The 14234-nt window shown below is 44.1% G+C and overlaps 1 protein-coding gene across 1 annotated transcript in view; it reads right to left on the bottom strand.

Annotated features, from left to right (window-relative positions):
- CMTM7 (CKLF like MARVEL transmembrane domain containing 7) overlaps nucleotides 1-13672 on the bottom strand; it is a 31855-nt gene extending 18183 nt beyond the window's left edge. The window contains exon 1 of the mRNA XM_075083312.1: nucleotides 13394-13672. Coding sequence (XP_074939413.1) covers nucleotides 13394-13549 — 156 coding nt within the window. The 5' untranslated portion in view covers nucleotides 13550-13672. The remainder of the gene's footprint in view (nucleotides 1-13393) is intronic.
- Between the last annotated feature and the right edge of the window lie 562 nt (nucleotides 13673-14234).

The following is a 14234-nucleotide window of genomic DNA, read 5'->3' as shown; positions in this document are numbered from 1 at the left end:
TGGCTGCTGCTGAACAGTGCTTGCACAGCAGCAAGGCTTTCTTCGTCTCTTCTCCCTCCCCTCACCTCAAAGCAAGTAGGCTTGCAGATGGGCAAGACTGTAGGAAGGGACACAGCCAGGACAGCTGGCTCCGACTGACCAAAGGGATATTCCAGACCACGTAATGTCATGTTCAGCAATAAAAGCTCAAGAGAAGGCAGTATAAGGGGAAACGTTTGTGGTTATGGCATTTGTCTTCCCAAGCAACCATTACACATGGCGAGGGCCTGCTTTCCTGGCAGTGGTTAAACATCTGCCTGCTGATGAGGAGTAGTGAATGAATTCCTACTTTTGCTTTGCTTGTGTGTGCAGCTTTCGCTTTCCTTATAAAACTGTCATTATCTCAGGCCATGGGTCTTTTCACCCTCCTTTTTCTCCCCATCCTGCAGAAGAGGGGAGTGAGTGAGGGACAGGGTGGGTGTTTGGCTGCTGGCTGGTGTTAACCCATTGCAGGTACCCCACTCCTTGCCCGGGACTTCTAGCTGCTGCAGTAGTACAAAGAACAACATTAAAAAACTTCATTGCAGAAAGGAAATCAACATGACTTTTGCAAATGTCAAACAGACAGGCTGAAAAATTGTGTTACTTTGTAACTTTCAGCTACAGATATGAAAGGCCAGGTAAACTGCAGGGAGGAAAGATAATGTCGTTAAGAAGCAAAATTGCCTCAAGGTGCCCAGCTCTAGAGAAACACTACAACTCTTATCTCAAAGATTTACCATAATACTGTGACACACACATTGTCATGTATAATCCACCCAGATCTTTTCATTGAATTATTTTGCCATGCAATTTACAATTCTTTTCTCAGAATATGTTTTTCTTTCTTGACTGTACTCCCCTCTGCTACACTCTCTTGTAAGAGGTTGTACTATGACTTTTTGCCTCCAGTGTTTCCTTTTCTTTTTTATTCTTTTTATTCCCCTTTCCTCTTCTTTCCTTACATTACACTCCATATTTCTTCTCCTTTATATCTCTCATTCTCTCCCATCCAAATTTCCCCCTACACATGCAAATGCACCATAATTCCCTCTCTTAATGTTTCCTAGCTATCTTCCCCACTCCCTTGCATCAGCACATGCATTGCAATTAGATAACTAAAAATTGGCACCATTTAGGGGAAAAAGGTCAGAGGACAGAATTCAGCATGGATACTATACCTGTATAAAGACTTTATGCAGCAGCTCTGGTTTACAAGTCTCCCATTTGTTGTTGGCAATACCTGAAAGTGCTTTTCCTTTCCATCCTTCTCTGACAGTTTAACCCTCCAGAAGACAGAAACAGCTTCCCCTGCGCCTCCGCCCCCCAGTTCTGTAAAACAGCATTGAGAGGAGAGCTTCTCCACTGCACTTGCTGGAGCACTGATGAACCTTTGTACTGCTTTAAAGTCCCTCCTCCTGAATCTGAAAAGAGGAGGACCCTGAGAACTGTCCAAGAAATTGATAAAACTGGTTCCTTTCCACTCTCTTAAAACTTACCCGAGTTCTAGTGCAAGCAACAGTACAGAAACTGTCTACATATTTGGAGCAAGGGACAGCACTGACTCATATCCAGTTTTATCACAGCCTTTTTATTTTTAAAAATACAATAAGAGCTAAATGTTTTTTGTATTTGAATGAAAAAAAGTCAAAGTTTCCAGCTTGTGACACCAGCCAAGATTGTATTGTGCAACTTCAGCGCCATTTTCCATCCCTAAGCAAGCCAACCAGGATAACCATGCCCTGGAGAAACGACACTGACTGCAGCTGTATATTTCCGAATGTTACACCTCAACACAGTGAAGCAACACCCAGATATTAATAAGTACGTATTTCTGGACAGAATAAAACAATTTTTTTAACAGCTTCCCAAAACAGAAAGATGAGCAAAGAGCAGGCCAAGGTTACAACTGTAGTTCATACAGCACTGGGTCAGCTACTACAGGCAACAACGTTGACTGCTGCTGTAATTGAGATTTCCTTCTTCCAGGGTGGTGTTGGAAATGTGAGCTGTAACAGCCAAACCCCTACTAGAAACAGAAGATAAAAAAAACAGTCCATTTAATAACTTCATTAATGACAGATTAAATCACCTGCCTTCAACTGCATGGTTCTGTGAAGCAGTCAGGCTTTGGTTGCACAATAATCTTGCAGCCCCTGCATCTGGGCAGATTTCCTTCTTGTCTGGCTGTTTGCTAAAATACGGAGGCTGCCTGGCCTGTGGTAAGTGGCTTCTCTTGTGCACCCCCATCCACAAGCTATGTATGGAAGATAAAAATCTTTTTCAGATCCTCTGTGACACAGATAAGGAACAATCCTAAGTACAAGCAAGTGGTATTCTTTATCTACTAATAAGAAGTTGTCTATCTGCTCAGGCAGAGGCCTCAGTGGTAGAAAAGGATGTGGGGTAATCACAGAACCAGCATATGAATGACATTATTAGAGGGCCCTTGTTACAGGGTGTTAGCCATGATCATTAAAAAGGCAATTCTTTGGAATGACTAGCTACAATTGAGTCTTGCCTACCACTGATCACAGTGTATGCAATACTTCAATCCCAACACAGCCAGCTTAACTAGCACCCTGCCTCAATCCCCACAACTGCCTGCACCATCACTGCACCACACTGAAAGTCACCATACAATTATGTACGTTATTAACTGAAAGCTGAGGACTTCACAGTTATAGAACATATTCTTTGCCATATTCTCATTATGCAGATAATTTAAAAAAACCCAACACAAGTTTGTTACCAATGACCACCTCATAATTTTCTTTTCTCTCCAATCCCATATTAACAGATTTGTTTTAAAAATCAACTTAACATTTAAACTGTAAAAGCATTATCAGTATGTTTTTCCAATCTACATAAAAGATGCGCACACAACACACAAAATACTGTAGTAATGTAAGTGATAATGGAGTAACGCTGCACAAGTGCCATATTCAAGTCACAAACAATTCCCAAAACACATAAAACTTACTGCAAAACAGTATTAATGGCACAGCTGACTGTTACCATGCCTGCAAAGGATAAGAAGAGAACTTTAAATACAGCAAATGCCCTAGCAGGCTATTAACTTTGGGAAACACAGCTGCTTTCCCTCTAACTCTCAAAAGAGGTGCTTAATGCCTTTCTAGACACCTGCAATGACTGAAGGTACTACTCTGGACAAAGCCAGGAGACCCCTATATTTTTGCAAGCATGTAGCTTGACCATATATTACTAAGGAATTACTTCCCTGTGGAGGTAACAGCCCCCATGTAACAGCTAGCCTTCTACCCACTCCAGTGGTCTCTCCTGTCTCAAATCAAGTCATAATCCCCAAATTGTAGATGAACCTCCCCTTTCAGGTAAGAGCAGGGACACATCCTCTATAATTGGTTTTCCCTGCAGATGCACAGATACAATCACTGGCTCAGCCTGCGCTCTCTGCCCTCCACCCAGGTAAGGTACCGATTGTGGTGCTCATTGGGAACCTGTCCCTCACACCACCAAGCCAATTGCCCATTTAGAAAAACACTACCCAACTGCTGCAGAAAGCATGCATGCATGTGACTCCCACTGTAATTCACTCCACTGTAGAAGACGAGCAAGCTGTGACTGTTACTTCTCTCCTCTGCAAAGCAAGCACTTCCAACATCTAGATTCTCCTGGAGAGCCATGATAACTGTTCCCTCAGTCTGGTAAACCCAAGAGTCAGACAGAATGACAGGAGAAGACAGTCTACAGCATGGGTAGGTTTGTGTAAACAGAGAAAGACTGCTTCAAGCACAGAAAATACTTCTTAGGCAAGAAAAAGAAAAGGACTGGGAGGAGAAGAAAACTGTAGGACAACAAAAGTGGGTTTGGTAGAATCTAAAAATTAAGAGCTTTGGGCTGTCTTAAGGAATGGCAGAAAAGTGGCTTTTGATGGCAGAAAGGAATCCAACAATCCAATTTCTTTACAATGATGTACAGGAATATACATGCTCATGGAGGTACAAAGACACCTAAGGTATGTAAACATTGCTGGAGAACTTTGCCCTTTGCCTGGAAAGGGAGCCCTCCTTGGGGACAGGAGATTGCCCACCTCACCTGCCACACTTCCTTTTAGTCAGCTGGAAAGAACAACAACTTGCAGGAGCAAGGCATCCCTGAAACCACTGCTCTGAACCGCTCTCAGCCTATATTGTTTGGGTTCTTTGTACTGTTTGCCCTTCAGATAGTCAGTAATGTCCCATATTGTCAGTAATCTACAACACAGAAAGAGCTTAATGCTTACTTGTGAGCTATAGAGCTCTCGTAGATAAAGTTCATGGCTGTCTAAAAATGGATTTACCAACCATGCATGGCAATACCACCTACAGAGTAGGAGCCCACGTTGGCTGACCAGCCAAGCCTGGCTCAGACTGGCTGGCTGCTTGAAGCCCAGGGTACACAGTGTTTATTATTAACCAACACCCACAAACTCTGCACAGCAAGCTGCAAAGCTTCCCCCTTGACCTGGATATCCAATGTATATCTAACAACATACAGCTACTTAAGACTCAAATAGGAACATATAACACAAACCCAGTACCTCATGGCAACAATCATTCTAGTAACCTAACAAACTAGATGCACAAAAAATAAAAAGCATATGCAATCTCATCTTCCTGAAAGTTGTTACTGAGATAAGGAATACCTTGTGAACCACTCGGTGAAGTCTCAGTGCCTATGCCTGCTAACTCTCAGCAAGCAATCTGTTCATTGCTCACCCTTACAGATGCTGCACACAACACAACCCATCCTCATTGTCTGAGGCATTTATTGCTTGACTGATTCAAATCTTCAGTTAACACCTGCCATATCTCTCCCTGCCCCAGAGAACACCACACTGACATCTGGCAGTCGCACAGACAGCAGTTAAAAAGTTTGTATCTGTCATCTCCAGCAAAGGCTTTGTTAGCCACAGCAATGGAGCCTTGAGAAAGGTCTCCTCGAATAAGAGGAGGACTTCTTTACATCATCAAAGTCCATATTGTTGGCTCTGCTGGCACATCATAATTTTTATCGGGGGAAAAAAACAGGTGAGAGTTCCTGAAAATGCTAACATCGTTACAATTTCCAGACCAATCTGCATCATCACAACCTGGCTGCTGGATCAGATCGAGCCTTTTCTAAGTGCAAACACTTGATGCTTGGCAAGGTGCCAGAGGAGTGAAGGGCAATGAATGAGAGAGAAAATTGAGAAGAGATGAGATTCCCCAGTGGCACTGTTGCAGCTGACAGCTTTCAGTGACCGCCTGGAGACTGCCAGGTCTCCCAAACACACTGGGACAGCACTCCCATGTCTACCAGGAAGCTTCATTCAAGTAATCTACAAACAGCTCAATTAGCCAGCAGATGACAGGCAGCAACTGGGGACCATGTTTTTCTCAAACAGATGAGAGAGCTCTTGAAGTGGCCTTCCCAGAGCGTGATTACAGACTTGCAGGAAAGTATGCTAAGTCATTCTGTAGTTCTGCAGCTGCTGCTGGTCATCTCAGGTTAACAACATACTTCTCCTCCAGCAGTCAGTACTTGCTTCTTGAGCACACTAACAGCATTTAAAAAAAAAAACAAAAACAAAAACAAAAAAAAAACCAACAACAACAACAAACCAAACCAAAAAAAACCAACAAACCACCAAAAATATTCTAAGAAAATTCCCCCTTGACGCAGCTTCTCTATTGTGTCATCATTGCATTTCCATTTTCCTTAAGGGAAGCTGTGAGCAGGAGAGGAATCCATACACGTTGCAGCTGCTGCTACTGTTGCAAGAAGAGCAGCCAAACTGGTTTTAGCTTTGAAAGCTGCAGCCACCCAGATTTGACCAGTCAGACACATCTGTACTCGCCATTACATTCATCAAATTACCAGCATTGCAGCGCAGGGAGTTGTTTCAGCTGTGATGATCCCTTAAGAGCCCGAGTTGCACAAAAAAGCAGAAGCTCACAGGTGGGTGAAAGGAAATCAAAGCAATTTTAAAGTTTGATTTCTGCGTACAGAAAGTAGCAATTGCGGGCTGCTGTATACATCTCACCACAAAACAGGAGGACAAGGCCACAGCGCACATGACGTGACAACAGCACAGAGGAGACAACTCAGCCACGGTACTGAGTGAATGCCTCACAAGGACTCCCCAGGGAGGGAGTGGAGGAAACACTTACTCATAGTAAGCAAACACCGTCTGACTTTGGGGGACAATACTCCGTCACCCCAGTAACGCAGAGCAGGTACCTAACAGAGCCTCGCAGTCAGGTGTACTACCCTCACTGAGGTATGGCCACGGCTTTACTGGATCATGATGAGACACAACAAATTGATCCAGCATCTACAGTCCTGGAACCCAGTGAAGGATGTTTGGCAAGATTATAATTTAAAGGCTCCGAGCAGACAGAGACCACACTTGGAAAGAACTGATCCCCTGGCTTCTGTTCCTCTGTGGCAGGAGAGGAAGATGTTCAAAGGGACACCATCTGCAAAGAGAGTGAAGACGGAATATACCACACTTGTACGTCTTAAAGGAAAGTCACAGAGCAGCAAGAATCCATGCTTTTCACCACATCTTATTACCCACAGACACCATGTACACTTGATTAAGATTTTTTATTGGCATTTGCAAATCTAACCTCCTGTTAAACAAATGTGCCTGGAAACCACTGCCAATACCTCACTCTGCTCTTTCAAGCATACTAAACACGTCTCAGGTGATGTGGTAAATTTCTAGGCTTCATTTCCTTTTTTTTATGTTTCAGAAAATGTATTTGCTAGCTCTTGTTCAATCACCTCTCCACAAAGAGCACTACATGCACTCAGGTTGCTAATAAATGTATTGCAAGAAATCCTAATGGATGGGTCAAGAGAGCAATGAAACATAGCTCCAACTTTGTGCTTTTAGAAAGCCTCTTTTAGGATACAAATAAAACATTCCCTGACACATTCAGAACACAGATTCCCTACTGTTTAATAATGACTATAATTGTTTTTTACAAAAGGTACTGGAGTTGATTTTTTTAGCCCTCTAAAGCAGTTTCAACAACAGAAAAATTACTAGTTTCTCTTTTGCTGAAAGAGATAGAAATTAAAACAGATGGTATAAAACCTTCCCCCACCCAAGAGAAAAAGGACTGCTACATTTTCAGCTTGTGGTTTGAAGCACATAGAACCACTTCAGGCTTATGTAGTTCCTGCCCTTATATGCCAGACACTTGCTCTTGCTGACAGTAGTCTCTATGGCTGCGCTGTTCTTTAAAAAGTCTTAAGGGAAAAAAAAAAAAAGAAGGAAAGTCGAAGTAAGGCTACATCAGTTCCCTGGTTTGGTTTACTGCATAACCTTGTGAACAGCTGTACCACTGCAGCTGAGAACGGCTGCATGGAGGTGGGACCGAAAGAGAAAATTCCTTAAACTGGTGTTGCTTGTGAGGTTTTGCCTCATCAGATAAAACTGTGTCAGCCTACCACCAAGCACTCCTTGGTTGACACACAGAGAACACACTGTTTGCTCCCCGCAAATACCTGGGCAGAAATTGTGAAATGGCTACCCAGAGCGGAGGCATGGAAAAATAACAACTGGCCAAGCCAGCCTGTTTCAGTGATCTCAGAGTGGAAATAACAGGACTTCCCAGACCTATTGGTTTTAATTACTAGGCTTGGACATTCCTCGCTCGAGTGCTCCCGCTTACTTTGGATCCATCTAAGACTTAAAAAATTTTTTTCTCTCTTGGCTCAGTATGCCAAGCAAGGTCCTTTTACTGCAGCTTCTAGCAGAACAACAAAAATAATTAGCAGCTACAACACATAGCTCTGACCTTGGCCTGAAAATAACTTTGCTGCTAAAAACATGTCCCATTTCTTATTGCTTAGCCAGTAGTTTATCACAGTTGCAAACTGAAGACACCTGCACACTCTTGGGGTGGTTTTCCTCAATTATTTTATTCACAAACATAAAACACCTCCTGCATGCCTCAAAATAAGATGTTTTGTATAATATGTCATTACATCACTGAGAGCTGTTACAGCATTATTTTCATGTTTCTGTTATCAGCCAGATGAAAAGTCAAGCAGAACACAGAACTGTTTGAATCTAAACTTTGTAGGTTAGCATCCAGCAGCTTTCACCAAGCTTGTTATTTCTGGCCATTATTTTCCTTCAGAAGAACTATAGACAGAGTGATAGTAAGGGAAAGTTGGAAAGTGCAGTCTACACAGGACCCAGTGACAGGTTTACAGTCTCAGAATCGCTGCGTGTCACCAGAATCCCTCTCTTCTGGCTGAGCAGCATTATTATCATACAGGCAAATCATCTGTCACTGACATGCTGCTGGAAACAATTAGATGTTTTACTTCAATCACCTCCATGGACAGAAAGATGTTTCAGGCTCAAGATCAAGTTAGAAGACTGAGTAGCTCTCAAATCATGCCAAGCATCATTTGCTTTTGTGAATTTCCTTTTCCTGTATCAATGGTTTTGATTAGTAATTGTTTTCTTCCACTAACAGATTTTGCCTTCTTTTCATATTTTAATTTCTTCTGAATTCAGCTCCCCAGTAAATTTGTCCGATAGCATCCAACACATTCAGAAATTGATCTTGGCTCCAGCAACCTAACTACTGGCATTTTCTAGCTTTCAGTGTTAGACATCTTTATATTCTCTTGAATACTATTATTCAACTGTATGCTAGTATACAAATAACCCAGAGAGGCTTCAACATACTTCAAAGTTACTCAGAATTACAGACTGTCTTGTTGGTCATTCACGTATCAAGTATGTAATTGCTTTTGTCAAGACGTACATTGGAAATTAAATAGGTACTCAGCAGAAAAGCTTTAACTATTGCCTTAGCATTTTTAACAAGTTAAAAGGATGTTGTTAATTCAACTTTTATTGAGTTTATCCTTTTTTACCTTGCATTTGTTTGCAAATTTTTTCTTCAGCCTTGAGAAGGTAATTTTGGTATTCTTCTTTTCTGTCTGGTGAAACTGCTCTTTACGGGTTCATATCAGGCTGAAAGAACCATCACTGGTTTTAGCTTAAAACACCCTGTATGCTGAGGCCATGCTTACTGTGTCAGAACTACTGTCCACTCAGTAACTACAGTGTTATTGTGGGAACAATCCCTTCAATGCCTTCAGTCTGAACTGTGTTCAAAGTTAGCTTGGCTCAACATGAAGGAGGTGAAAGAGAGGCAGAAAAAGGCCATGGGCCACCTCTACACCTCTCAGAGTCCAGAAGCAGTTTGAGAAGCCCAAGAGACCCACACAAGCATCCACTGTGCCCTGATGGCTCCCCTTTTACGTGTGAGCTCTCAACACTTCTTTTCTCTCTGCAGTCTGTATTGGTCACACTCTTGCGAATCCCTGCATCAGACGTTTTGGACAGGTGATACAATCACAGACATTCCTACCAGCCAACTGCCTGAGATGGTGGGATACCTATATAGGCTCCACTGTCAAACACGGGCTGTGCTGAAGGCAGGACCTACTCCAATGCAGAGTCTGAGGCATCTTCCAGACTTCAGTTGTAAAAATACACAAGGGCTTCACAAGAAATTCAGTTGAATCAGACTTGTTTCAATCTATGAACGCTGCCACTTGAGCCACCCTGGTGACAGTACGGATGCACATTCATACTGCTGTCTCTAATGGCACAGGATGTGTCAAAAGGCTTCCAAGAACCCACCTACTGACACCTCACCAAGCTAAGTAACATAGAAAGTCTTACAGTAAAACAAGCCAGCAGTAGCATGGACACAGAATAAATGTGCTTCAAACAAATCAGCACAGTTAGTGTGGCATCCTGAAGATTGCCACGTGTGTTGATTCTGTCACGCTGGATAAAATTCAAGTTATTTAGCTTCTCTGGTATAATTGTACTGTGTGCACGGAAACACACGCACTCACACTTAGTGAGTACACACCCACACTTACTTTGTACACTGCTGCTATAGAATGAAGGTGGCCACAATGGCATCCTGCATATATTTTTACTGTGAGGGCGGTGAAACACTGGAACAGGTTGCCCAGAGAGGTGGTAGATGCCCCATCCCTAGGAACATTCAAGGTCAGGTTGGACGGGGCTCTGAGCAACCTGATCTTGTTGAAGATGTCCCTGCTCAATGCAGGGGGGTTGGACTAGATGGCCTCTAAAGGTCCCTTCCAACCCAAACCATTCTATGATTCTATATCCCCATTAATATGGGAGACCTTGGAAAAACTGCAAATACAAAAAAAAAAAAAGAAAGAAAAGAAAAGGAAAAGCAAAAGCTATGTTAATCACCATCAAGTTAAACCAGTTGAAGTGGGTTAGATGTTGAAGATACTTCATAAAATCCTGTTAAAATCATAGCGTCAGTTCAGATTAGATTTTGAAGATGGAGCCCCTAACATTAGTAATACTCACGCATGAAAAACAGCTTTCAAACCGTCTTACTGCCATGTAAAATACTCAAGTCACAGAACTATGTTTTCTCCTGCATTTTATTTCAAAATATTTACAGACCATTCCCTAAGCATTAGAAAGCCAGGAACTCAATGCATAAAATGCATTATCTTTTCAAATCTATAATCATTGTGCAAGGTTAAAGAAATTCTCTAGCAAAAAAGTAAAGGAATTTGTGTAGGCTTAGAGGTGAGAAACACATCTTTTTACTTCCTAATTTCATTCTATGCTAGACACCGTAGCACCCAGAATTTAAAGAGAAAGCACTGGTAACATTTAGACATCAACAACAATTCAGTAATCATGAGATTGCTGCACAGTCTCTTCATCTTGTCCAAGACTGCTGAGTTTTAGTCCTTCTGTTATGATCTTTCTTACAGAAGAACAGCTGTAACATTATCTCCTATTTCCTTAATATAATTTCCACAGCATATTCTTGTCATCTATTAAAATTATTTCATGTATATATACATACAATTTTTTTTTAGCTTGCAAACACTGCGAACAGCCATTAACGTTTCAGTAAATGATTAAATGTTTCTTCCTTGTTCACTCTCGTATAATTTCCTCCTTGGTGAAAGGGATTGAGGAAGAAAGAGAGAATAGCAACAGTAATGTTCCCTCTTCATAACCACAACCATTCAGAGGCCCAGTACGCAGTTTAGCACGACCTATGTCTAACTCAAAAGACCTTACCTTCGTCTTCTGCCAGCATAAGGGTTCTCCTTCTTAACATTAATGCAGGAATGTTTACAGATTTAGCATAAATAATTCTTTGCAAAGACAGACTTCTTTCTAGAAGAACTGAATGCAAATACAAATGGACCCATTGATCCGTATTTTATTGGGTGCAGGAGTTAATCTAGAACTAACCTATCCTGGCTATTTCTACACAGTACAGCACAAATGTCTAGTTTTCTTCAGGAATTATTTGAGAAGACGACACTATTATGATACCATATTACAAGAATTTAATTTGCCCGAAGTTCCTTGGACACCTGAGGTAACTCCTACTGATGTTACTTACAGGCAAGCTGGAAAGGAGAAAAATATAAGAAGGTGAAGCTGGAAGAGTGCTAAAGGGAACTAATTTACATTGTTTTAACTTCTGTTAAAATCATCGCAGAAAGCCACTAAGCTTAAATTCTGACGAATTTGATACTGAACAACATTGATAAAATATTACTTTATGTGAAGTATTGCATAAAAGTAATAGATTTACATACATTACATAAAAATATGTAAAGTATGTAAAGTATAGACACACACTTTATATGTGCACCAAACCTTAAAACTTCAGGACAAATAAGTATGCTTGTGCTAGCTGTAAGGGTAGTGACACCACAGCAGGGTGGAGAGCAGAGGGGAGGACTAGGCACTTCTAGTCCATAAAGGAACTGTTCTTTCCAGAGTAGTGAAAGCAAAAGGTTAAACAGATGTTTAGCTAACCAGCAAAGCACGAGTCTACCCTTTTAGGACTACAGGTTCATTTGCAATGTAAACATGCTCAAAAGAATGTCATTTGTCTCCTGAAAAGATACTCCAAACCCACGTGATGGTTTGGGAGCAACCCAAGCAAAGAGAAGGCAGGAGGCAACTGTTTGTATTCCTACCGAACAGAATTCACAGTGAGGGACAACTCTCGCAGCGCAGTACAACCGCTCAGCAGGTGCAGGTAGCCGTGCCCAGGCACATTCAGTTACGTCTCCTGCCACAGAAGCTCATTTCTAAGGGCAGCTGATGGCTGTTAATGAACTGGAAGAAACTGGGCAGCTTTTCAAGAGGAACTTTACAATTTGATGTTACTCCACAGTAACCTAGAATAAAATGATTCCTAACATCTAATGTCAATTTAGGACTCTGGATGCTAATAACTTACATAAGTTTTAAAAAAATTACTAGACAAATACAGGCAGGGGGACTAAAAAGGCATTGGAGTTTATAAGAAGTGAAGGCAACAACTCCAGCATCAAATGTTGTTGAGATACAAGCTCTTGCGGGATGAGAATGTACGAGAGTAGGTATCGCTACAAGTTGTCTTCCATGCTCTTTCCTACCCCATTATTCACTGCCATTACTGGAATTAAGCTGACACACCACTCCATGGACAATTACGTGCCACAGAAATGAGAAAGAGCTTATGTATCTGTTAATCCTCTCTACACCTGGATGGAGCAAAATTTCCTGCACCAAGTCAAGTTAAAGCATCAGCTCAAATCCTAGCAGCACTCCGCTATCGGTTTCACTTGAATTTCTGCTTTTCAGGTGTACATCTCCCAGTTCCCTCCGTGGGTCACTGGGTCACTGCCTGGAGGTCTCCAACAGATGGGGCACAGAGCCAGCTGGGCCATCAGTCTCAGCCGCGGTGCCCACCTGTACCGGCCCGCCGCCATCGGCGCTGGCACTTGGCACTGCTTCCTCCCAAAAACTTACCCGTGCTCAGGACTGAGGCGTTTCCCTGGAGCGTGATGTGCCTTCGCATCACGGCGTTACCGTTGTTATTAACGGCAAAGAGTTGTTAATACTAATCTTTACCGTTAGCTACCAGTATCAAGGTAATAGCGCAAGTACTTCGAGGAAGCGGCGTTACTGCGGGCTCACACGCGTCCGTCGGAGGAGGAGCGCGCACCGCTGCCGTTAGAAAACGCAAAGGCGGCTTCTGACAGACCTTAACGCTTCGCTTTTTTTTTTTTTTTTTTTTTTTTCCCCCAGAGAACACGGACTTTTCTTCTTCCCGCGAGCTGCGAGAGCTGAGAAGTGAAATCGCAGCCGCCAAAGCGGCAACGAGCTGCGACCCCGGCACCCCCCGACGGCGCTCGCCGACCCGGCGCCCAAAGAAACGCCCGGCAGAGGGGCGACTGCGACGCCCGCGCGGGCCGAGGGTCCCAACGGCCCCAGCAACGGCCGCCCCCCGCCCCGCTCGCCCCTTACCATCTGGGCCACCTTCAGCATGCCGGCGCAGGAGCGGAAATAGGCGCCGTCCATGAGCTCCGCGTCCGAGCCCGCCGAGGAGGAAGCGGCGGCCGGCGGGGCCGCGGGCCCCCCGCTGCTCACCCCGGTGCGGATCACTCGCGCCCCGTGAGACATGGCTCCCTCCCGCGCTCCCCTCGCCGCACGCCCGGCCCGGGACACGGCGACAGGACGGGACGGGGCGGGACGAGGCGTTGAGGGGCGGGCGGTGGCGCCCCGGGGCCGGGCGGAGGGCGGCACCTCCCCGGCTGGCGGGGGCCGAGGAGGAGGAGGAGGAGAAGCCGCCGGGGGTTTCCCGCGGGGGAGACGCCGCCGCACCCGCGCAGGGAGAAAAGAGAGAAGGAGGACGAGGAGGATGTGGCGGGCCCGGGGCGAAGGCCGGCAGCCGGGCGCAGGCTCCCAGCCGCACCCCGGCAGCACCCCGCCGCGGCGGGACGCCCCCGTTTTGCAGCTGGGTTACGTGGAAATGGAGGCCGAAGCGAACGTTTCCGAGCAGGGAGAGGGACCCCGACTGCAGGGTGTGGGGGGCCGGGAGGGGAGCTCTCCAACCAAAAGGTGTTACTCGAAGCGGTAGGAGACCCCATGGCCTGTCAAAGTTTGCCGGCGATGTTCGGGGAGCTGTACCGGTGATTCGCAGTGGAGGTAGAGCTGTGTCTTCCCACACAACGTTTATTCTCATAAAAAAAAATAAAATAAAAACACCCCCAAACCTTCTGATTCACCATCTCGTAAAAGATAAAACATTTCCATTAAATGGGCAGCAACAGGCAAAACTGTAATGACTGTCCAAAATGTCTCAACA

This window comes from Phalacrocorax aristotelis, chromosome 2 (genome assembly GCF_949628215.1).
Source record: "Phalacrocorax aristotelis chromosome 2, bGulAri2.1, whole genome shotgun sequence".
In the NCBI taxonomy this organism is placed as follows: domain Eukaryota; kingdom Metazoa; phylum Chordata; class Aves; order Suliformes; family Phalacrocoracidae; genus Phalacrocorax; species Phalacrocorax aristotelis.
The sequence above is the reverse complement of the archived record's forward strand: the minus strand, read 5'-3'. Positions and strand labels throughout refer to the sequence as shown.